General features: G+C 36.3%; 1 protein-coding gene across 2 annotated transcripts in view; it reads right to left on the bottom strand.

Annotated features, from left to right (window-relative positions):
* LOC106876773 (sorting nexin-27) overlaps positions 1–10,316 on the bottom strand; it is a 110,959-nt gene that overhangs the window by 5,614 nt on the left and 95,029 nt on the right. Inside the window, exons 9-13 of one of the 2 annotated variants that reach the window (XM_014925461.2) lie at positions 9,975–10,064; positions 9,140–9,289; positions 7,805–7,933; positions 5,350–5,409; positions 2,569–2,612 (exon numbers count right to left, since the gene is read on the bottom strand). In XM_014925461.2, coding sequence (XP_014780947.1) covers positions 2,569–2,612; positions 5,350–5,409; positions 7,805–7,933; positions 9,140–9,289; positions 9,975–10,064 — 473 coding nt within the window. The remainder of the gene's footprint in view (positions 1–2,568; positions 2,613–5,349; positions 5,410–7,804; positions 7,934–9,139; positions 9,290–9,974; positions 10,065–10,316) is intronic. The other variant, XM_014925462.2, reaches the window with a different exon arrangement.

Genomic DNA, 10,316 nt, shown 5'->3' on the forward strand with positions numbered 1-10,316 from the left:
TTTTGTTTAAATAAATGGGAGGAAGGGCAACACTAAATTCCATTCAACTCCCAGTAGTTGACTGGTATCTATTTCACTGACCCGAACAAAAAAATGGAAAAGACTCAGTCAGATTTTAGCAGGTTTTGAACACAACATATTGATATGATGTTTGACTTCTTATAACTGTTATATCTGAACTGTTATAATATCAAACGTTCCTGATGTTCTCTTATTACTCTCCAACTGTGTATCTTCAACAAGCACTCAACGATATCGCTATTCAATAATTCCTACGACCTGTACCCTATGACTGAGAATATGACAAGCTTCCCAGACTGTTCTATGCATGCTCATTGATACTAACGAGTCTAATTCACTTAGCCCATCACAGGGGCATACAGATTCCTCATACAACACACATGGAGAGATGCAGTCTAATACAATAAAATATTTTGTCTAGTGCACTCAATAGATTCTCTAGAGCACTGGACATGCAATACTTAGCATGCTTCCTTTAGTGTCAGAACTTAGATCCAGCTGACGTCAACTTTACCTTTCATTCTTCTAGGATTGGTAAAATGACATGCCACTCAGATACTTAAGGTCAACTTAACATTCCTATAAAACGTCAGCAATACAGGGTGTGGTGAATATGCTGTTGTGTAAATTATGCAAAAATATAAAGAACACTGTCATCTCATTTTAACAGATATATTCACCAAACATAAAAATATCTTGAAGTACTGAAGAGTAAATTTATTCAATAAAATTGCCATTGGCTTCAACCATGGCCTCCAGACATCTTCTGGATAGTCACCTTGTTTAAGTTGGTGAATGCTGCCATAATCCTTGACTTCAGTTCATCTTTCATGTTACAAGGAGCTTTGTTGGTCTCTCATTCAACTGCACTCCACACATAATAATCAAGGAGGTTGCAGTCTGGGGAGTTAAGTGGCCAGATGTTAGGGGTGATGTGGTCAAAGAAATTGTCTGACAGCCATGACTGGGTTCTCTTGCTTGTGTGGCATGGTACAAAGTCCTGTTGCCAGACATAGGGTCTTCCAGCAGTCATCCTCTTGACCCAGAGCAGCACTACCTCCTCCAGGCATTTGATGTAGAAAAGAGTGCAGGAAAAGAAAGATGGTCATGTGAGCATCGTCCATCTTTCTTTTCCTGCATGACATTCTAAGGACTGGACATTTTCTTTTTCTCACTTCTATCTTTTCTGTTATACAAATATCAAACAGAAAAACAACAATAACTGCACACTTACATCATCATTTTACATCCATTTTCCATGCTGGCATGGGTCGAACAATTTGAGAGGAGCTAAAAAGGCCAGGAGCTGCACCAGGCTGCCCTTCCTAATGCCAAACATACATATATACATATGTGTATATATATGTTCTGCATTCTTAAATAGAATAAATTTCAAGGACACACATCAAACTTTTTTACTAGTACATATGGACCACACTATCCAATGTATCTTTTCATTCGTTTATGTTGGCAAGGTGACTGGAAGGAGATTTAGCTGTTATTTCTAGCCGACTGAGCAACTGCATAGTGGTTCATTCTCCTACTGACATGAATAGCCACCATTAACAATGGAAGTGAAAATGACAAAAGCTAAGCCTAGTCTGGTAGACAGTAATTATATTCTATAATCTGAATAATTGCAGCAATCAGTTATGTGAAAGGATCACCATCCAGCTTTTAGGTCTTCGTGTCACTCATCATTTTCATATCTCTTTTGAAGTGGAAAAGAAACGGTGACAGCTTACAAAATATAATGAAAAGAAACCCTGGTAGTGTCTCAGAGACAGTCAACCAGGTTATCATCAAAGCAGTTCTTTAAATTTATACAATTCAAGAGTATAAACAAACACACACACACACACACATTCTGACATGGGAGATGGAACTGATTATTTACATAGGAAATAAAAAAAAATTTTTTTAATATCTTTTTGCTTTTATAACTTTGCTTCTGAGATGCAAATATTCAATATTCCAATACATTCATTTCATCAACCCCTGCAGATTACTGTCTTGAGTCCCAGGACTCTTAGGATTGGTTATCTGGTTTCCATGGCATCTAAGTGACCCTGAATGGGCTACTCGTTCCCAGCTGAGTAAACTGGAACAATGTGAAACGAAGTAATTTGCTCAAGAATACAATGTACCACCTGGTCTAGGAATCAAAACCGTGATCTTGTGACTGTGTATGAAAACCCCTTACTACAATGCCACTCAGAATTCCAATTTGGTATTGAATGAAGTTTACATGGTGGAAGTGTAACAGACAGTTAAAAGAGCTTACTGCAAAAGTAACAACACTGTTGCAAAAAGGAGTCTTTGAGGGCAACATATACAGAAGAATGGTCTGTAAGCAAAAGCAAAGAAAACTGTGTTAAAAATAGCCATGAAGGAATAAGTCGGTGTAAGCTAGTGTCCCGATTCCAATAATCTTATTAGTAACAATGATAGCTGGTCGTAGAAAAATTGCAGCTTTCATGAGAGGTTAGTCTGTGAAATGAAAGTGGAGGAAAGGTCACATAAACCAAAGTTATACATGATGCTCACCTTTCAGCAGAAGTCTGGTTCATTTCCAAGCCACATTTAAAGGGCTGAATTAAAATACAAAGGGACATAGGTTAGAAATAAAAAAAAAAATGTATATAACTTTTTTTCTCAACTTCTCTTTTATTGTGTTCCAGTGTTTGCAGGGATTAAAGAAGTCTGTCAATCACAAATTACTAAAAAGACAAAGACAGTACACATCTCTAGATAATTGCAAATAACCTCCCTGCTAAACCATGTTAAATCTTTCCCTCCATTAGAACATAGCAGCTGAGGGCCAAATCCACAGAAAATTCTGTACTCTGCATAGTGCAGCAGCAACACCACCATCACCAAGTCCCCATGTACTAATTGCTACAGCCAGTCTTTCCTCACCATAGTGTCATCCCACTGAAAGCCCTCCCAGCTCGTATGTCTTCCTGCGCAAATCAACTTGTAACTGTTTAAGAGGAATGTTTAAGAGGAATGCTGGACGCTGACACTCGTTGATGCTGCATCGAAGAGGCCAGGGAATAGAAGAAAGAAGATATGCACCCAACACCAGAGCTGAAGACACCTCTGAAAGGAGGGGCCCCGCCACGTCAAAATGGTAGAGGAGTAGGGGCCGAAATCGGACGTGGTTCCTCCTGATGATGTCTTGAGCTAACTGGATCCTATAAAGGAGCTGTTGTGGTAGCAGACCATGAAACATGGTTGAAATTCCATGTCAAAACTCACTGATGTTGGCAGGCCTTACAAATGTCAAGAGCACAGCCTCTTCCTTCAGATCAAACCAATAAATGAGAAAAACAAAATTCTGAAACTTCAGTCAACAGTGGTTGATCAAATCTACGATCAAAACTATTGCCACTGTGACCATCCTGTCCTTTTTTAATATCTAGGACTATATTAGCTAAAATTCCCCTTTTTATAAAACAGTTGTGTGAGATGTGAAGGAAATGCAACTGCTATTTCTAGTGAGTTATGTGACTACATTTATGCTCCTTCATTATGTTGGGTTTCCTGTGTTCTTATAGTCAGTTTAAGTAAAGTCCTAACCAGTTTTTGATCTAATAATATTCTGAAACAACAGAACATTAGGCTACAATGATATAACATAATATTAAATCCTGTCTAAGAGGAAATGAGAAGTACATGGACATTCTCTTCTTTATCTTACTACTACTACTACTACTACTACTACTACTACTAATAATAATAATAATAATAATGGTTTCAAATTCTAACACAAGGCCAGCAATTCTGGGGTAGTGGGTAAGTTGATTACATCAACTGGTAACTTATTTTATTGACCTTGAAAAGAATGAAAGGCAAAGTTGACCTCGGCAGAATTTGAACTCAGAACATAAGGACAGACAGAATGCCACTAAGCATTTTGCCGGTCATGTTAACATTTCTACTAGCTAGTTACCCAATAATAATAATAATAATAATAATAATAATAAATGCCTTGACGCATGCGCTGTTTATCTTGATATAAGATAACCATGTCATGCACAAGTGGTTGTGATGCATGTGCTTGGTTTACCCTTATCAGATGGGTAGTCATAATGGGTATATTGGGCTTCATATAATTGTACCCCAGTGTCACCTTGATAGCATGCGCTGTTCTCTCACTCAATAATAATAATAATAATAATAATAAATACCAATTCTAGAGTGGAGTGGTAATAACATGAAGTAGAACATGTGCAGATGTGTGTGTGTGAGAGAGATAGAGGGAGGGAGGGAAGAAGTGTAAACTAAAAGATGAAGGTGTAACTGAAAAATATAAAATAAAATAGTGAAAATGTAAACACATTAGAAATATATAAGGAATACACCATGCAAAAGTTACTGTATCCATCTAATACATGCACATACTATTATAGTTATCTTGAATTTGTTTCATTACTTTTTGTTAGTATTGTATACTAGAATTTTTATACATTAGTCACACACAATTCAACCACAGAAATATCCTATGCTTGTATGAATGTGTGCTATAATTAGGCTTCAGGATGTTCAGGTATTAGTGCATTATGGCCGTTTCAGGCAACTCCATTTAATCAAACAATGCAAGCATTATATCAAATTGATGTAATGCTTGCATTGAGTGATTAAATGGAGCCACCTGAAACGGCCATAATGCACTAATACCTGAATATCTGTGTTACTTATTTACTTTTTATTCACCTTACTTATAGGTGCATGTATAATACCAGACTGACTTGGTACCTCAACTTAAGTACCTAATTCTACTGATTCTTAATTATTTCTTTATATATATATATCATCAACATTTAACATAGGTTGCATATATTGGCGTTAGGAAGGGCATCCAGCTGTAGAAACTCTGCCAAATTTAGATTGGAGCCTGGTGTTGCCATCCGGTTTCACCAGTCCTCAGTCAAATCGTCCAACCCATGCTAGCATGGAAAGTGGACGTTAAACGATGATGATGATATATAATCATCATCATTTAACATAGGTTGGCTATATATACATATATCGTTCGTTTGTTTCGTTTAACGTCCGCTTTCCATGCTAATATATATATATATATACACACAAAATCTCAACCAACCTGTGCCAGCATTGAAAAGTGGACACTAAAAGGATGATGATGATCATCATCATCATCATCATGTTGATGTGTGTGTATGTGTGTGTCCCCCCCTTGATTGAAATTAGAAACATCATCAGTGCTTATTGCATTTGTTTTAGCTACAAGAAACACCGATGCTTAATGGACTGCTTGTAGATATCACACACAACATTTTGCAATCTGAATTGTCTACTTACCTCTTTCTGCCAATCAAGTTCTTCAAATATCCTTTCAAAGCTATCATACATATATACAAACTAGAAAAAAAAAAGAGAGGAAGAAAACAAGAAAAAGTTGAGAATATGTAATACAATATTACATTCTAAATTGCAAATGAAAAATCAGTCAAAATTAAGAGTTGAGGAAACAGTATGAAATGCTGAATGGTCCTTTAAAAAAAGTGCAAATATTTAAATTATACCTATTACTAGCAGCTATATTAGATATACATATTACCAGTTATACACACACACACAATAATTATAATATATATATATATTATATATTTGTTAGATATAATGCCGATATATCATTAGTTACATACATTATTGATGACTATATATTTGTACTGAGAGCAATCATATTGGCATCACCTTCAAAGATATAGTCAATTACAAAAAAATAAAGCAGACCTCAGTGAGATTTGAACTCAGAACATAAAGGGAAGTAACCAGATTAACACAAGGTATTTTGTCTCAGGACATACCACTTCTGACTTAAACCCCACCGTGCATGTTTCTAAAATACAGTTTATTTCCAGGTCAGTCCTGGTGGAATAAGCTTATTGCAAAAGATTTTCCAGCTGTAACAACCCTGTTTTCTGTCCCCTGCCTCTGTCCCCATAGGGTTCAACAACCTGAGGCCTCTTCATTACTTTATCCCATGTCTTTCTGGGTCATCTGCTTTCACAGAATCCATCCACATTTGATATTTATCATATATGCATACATCCAGCAGAGCATGCTAACTTCATTTCTTTCTAGTATTTGAATGTTCTATGCATTCACAGCTCACATTTCATTACCATGTAACATTTATACACAAGCATTACACAATCTACTTTTCACTCTGAGAGAGAGGCCCTTTTTATTTTACTAACAAAGGTAACACTCTCTGAACTTTCTCCAGTTGATTTGGGTACTATTCAAGAAGAGCGGTCCCAGTGCAAGCACTCGCACACTCACGCATCCGCGCTAGCTAGACGTGACTAGTTGATCCTACAACAACTATCTAGCATGTATGCGCAAAACAGGATATATTTTAAAACGGGGGCGCCAGTATTTTCTTAACGAAACACTTTTAACAAAAAAAAAAGGAATTCGCAAGTTATTCCATGTTAAAGTTGTCGTATTTCTGTAATTTCAACCAATCAGCTGAATAAGAGTTACTGCTGGCCGTCATAAAAATGTTATTCCCTGTGACATATTTCATCCGGTTTAATCGTAATTTATACGCATATATTGTTTATATAATAAATTACGCTGTGCGTATCTATGTGTGTAACAATTTTAGAGTTCGGATTCTAGAGTTAGGGTTAGGGTAAGGGGATTAATACGATATACACCGTTACAGCGCTAACTGTTTTCAACTGAAAAGACGTCAGTGATTAGTAGAAATTATCGAAATAAGACAATTTTTTTACATGAAATAAATTCGAATACAAAAATATTTTTCTGTTCTATAACACAAAATAGATAAGTATACGAAGTTTGAAAGTCTTTCCGTACCAAAAACACTACATAAAACATAAATGAAAACTGGCGCCCCCGTTTCAAAATAGATCCAAATAATTTTCTTCGTTGAATCTTCCCCATCTTACTCTTATTATAAAAAATTATTTACTTTGTTTGGAAAAAAAACCCTCATACATGTTTTGGGCATGACGCTTACTCGTGCTAGGTAGTCGTAGGATCGACTAGTCACGACTCGCGAGCACAGATGTGCGAGTGCGTGCACCGGGACCACTCTTCTTGAATAGTACCATATATATAGAAGAAAACGGATTTAACAACAATGGGAAGCTCACTGTTTTCGCTGGTATGTCTTTAATTAAATAGATAACAAGGAGGAAGAAGCAGAGATGAGAGAAGCATCGTTTCGATTTATTGGTCTAAGTAAATCTCATCAGAATGCGAATATATAGATAGGTGCATCAGTTAGGATGCGAAAGATAATTAATAGACATTTGATGGTAACGTAAACAAACTGGTAATTCTAACATTAAATTTTGGTTCTTGTGCTGGTAAATTCGCTGGGTAGAGGTTTGCTTGTGGTAGATTGGTTAGTTTTGTTGGGTAATTAGGGCAGGATGAGTATTATTTAGGTGCGGGATTCGAAGTTTAATTAAGCACATTTTTTTCGCACGTGTGTATTCCATTTTAGAGGTGGGTGAGAAGGGAGCTAACTCATGATTGGTTTGAAAACGTGCTATTGCTAATAATTGTTTTATTGCTAGAGTTTAAGAGGTTCTTAGTGCTAGACGGGGTCCTGTGTATTATTTTACCATAATTGATAAAAATAAGTACTAGTAATATATCAAAGTATATTCCTTTGCCGACATTCTTATCTCCTCCTCAACCATTTACAAGAATGGGAATCGCTGTACTTCATAAAAAATAAAATAAAAAAGAGAGAAAAGAAATTATCACTTACATAAGTTGAATAAATTCGAACTAGTCTAGACTTCCTGCTTGGCCGGAAATATTCAAATATAAATGACATGGTTTCATCATCTATGTCATAGTTTTTTATATCAGACCATTTTATTTCTACAACTTGAGGCTGGATAGAAAAAAAAAGAAGAAGAAAAAGAATAAAACAGATATGAATATTGAAATTAAAACGATGAAAATTAGAATATAAAATTGGATGAAAAAGAAGAAAAACATTTGCAGACAACTAAATAACAATGTTTCTATCGTTGCCAGTGCCCCTGGACTGGCTTGTGCGGGTGGCACATAAAAGACACCATTTCGAGCGTGGCCGTTTTCGTGCGGGTGACACGTAAAAGCACCCACTACACTCTCTGAGTGGTTGGCGTTAGGAAGGGCATCCAGCTGTAGAAACTCTGCCAAATCAGACTGGAGCCTGGTGTTGCCATCCGGTTTCACCAGTCCTCAGTCAAATCGTCCAACCCATGCTAGCATGGAAAGCGGACGTTAAACGATGATGATGATGATGATGTAGAGAAAACCAAGAAATTAACTGTTCTCAGAATAAATTTGTTTAAATCTCTATTGAAAGGAGTTTACAGAAACAAATATTTGCTCAAATGATTAATCCTTCATCATTCAGATTATTCATTCAAATTGTTTTGAATTAATCATGCATTATTTTGTATCTTTGAGATTTCGAGGATGCCATCACTCATTTTTAGAGTGACATTGCAGGGTAGGTTTAAGAGGCTGGATCAAGTCAGTTTGAACATAAAACGGAATATTTGGGCCTGGTGTGGATGCTAATGGGTTAAACAAAATCTTCTCTTCAATCACTTGAACAATCAGCAGTATGAAAAAGCTTTTGAGTTTTTGGGGGTATGATGTCTTGTAGTTCATTGAAACACCAGATACCGAGAGGTGGTTAACAAAGTATTAAGGACATTATGAAGGCAACCACATAAGTAATCACCTCGGTAACCCACTCATTTCACCAGCATGGAAGGTACTATAAAGTCTGCTTGTGGAACGCACAGCTGAAGTTTTGTGTGATTTTGCCAATGTTACAGGGAATCAGTGATTGTTGTAGCTTTTCTGATGTATGGACAGGTGTGTTGGCAGACTGGAGATCATTCAGCTAAAATGTTGTGTCTGCACATAAATAATCTGATGTTCCAGTTCTTCCGGCAATTCACTGTTCTTTGACAAAACTTTGCTTAAACTTAGTAAATAATAATTCTAAATAAAAATATAGCAATTAAGCAACTAAATGAAAAAAAAAACAAACAAAAACAAACAAACAATCAAACAATTAGAAAAGAAAATCATTTACTTCAATGGAACCATCTTCTTTGCATGCTTGTAATCGAAAGGCACGGATTCCAATGCTGGCCATCACATGACCTTCCTTACGAGAATCACAGGCACAATGGGGGAACACAATTTCACCGTAAGAGTCAAGTCTTCGAGCCATCTTCAAATACTGAAAGTAAAATAACAATCCTAACAATATTAGTAGATGAATGATAAGCATATTTATTCAAATAGAGGCCACAAACTGGTTTTGTGGCTGAAGCAGAGCTTCACCTTACCAGTAGGCAACAGGGTAGGGGAACAGATGTAGAACAAGCATAGATAACCTTTGCTGAGAAGCAGGCTACATGATACACTGGCTTATCATATGGTCAGGCTGCATAACTAAAAAACATTCAAGGCAGTTTTCCATTAGGCATGCCATTCAGAAAGTACTGTGGGCCACAGGTAACCCATGACTGATGTAAAATGTGTAATATGACATGCTAGAAATAGCTGTCCATTTCATTACGACGAAAACAGAACTTGACTAGGAACATTGCTAATGGAGAATTCATCTAAGTAAATGTGAATATTGTCCATTGTACATATTGAGTTTGCAGAACATAATTAGGATTTATTGCAACGAATCAGAGCCAACGTATGTATTTGTGTATTACATGTACTGAGTGCTCTTTATCTCATTCAAACTTCTAAACATAAACACACACATACACATTTGCATGATTCCCAATAACAAATTCACACAGCAACAGGAGACTTCTCCAGTATCATATATATATGTAAATATGTATTCTCTCTCTCTCTATCTCTCTCTCACACATGTTCATATTCATTAAAGAGAAATAACTCACCTCGTTAACCTTGGCAGCTTCTTGCAAAGCTTTTAACTCATACAACCGGTCACCAGCTTTTATCAAACTCCTACTGACATCATCTATTGCCTGAATTCAAAAGTAAAGATATGAATCGACAAATAAGGAACCCTTCAAGTAAGTGAGAACTTATAACAGAAAACGTAGAAGGCAATTTCACCAAAGGAATACCACACACACACATAATATATATATATATATATCCGTTTAGTATTGACAGTTGGACGAAAGAGTACTTTATACATAGTAGAGATTAATAATATTTTTAGTTTGGTCCAGTTAGCTGCTTGCTACTCTGAGTGACAGGGACGTAAACACACC

Source organism: Octopus bimaculoides, chromosome 12 (assembly GCF_001194135.2).
Source record: "Octopus bimaculoides isolate UCB-OBI-ISO-001 chromosome 12, ASM119413v2, whole genome shotgun sequence".
Classification (NCBI taxonomy): Eukaryota; Metazoa; Mollusca; class Cephalopoda; order Octopoda; family Octopodidae; genus Octopus; species Octopus bimaculoides.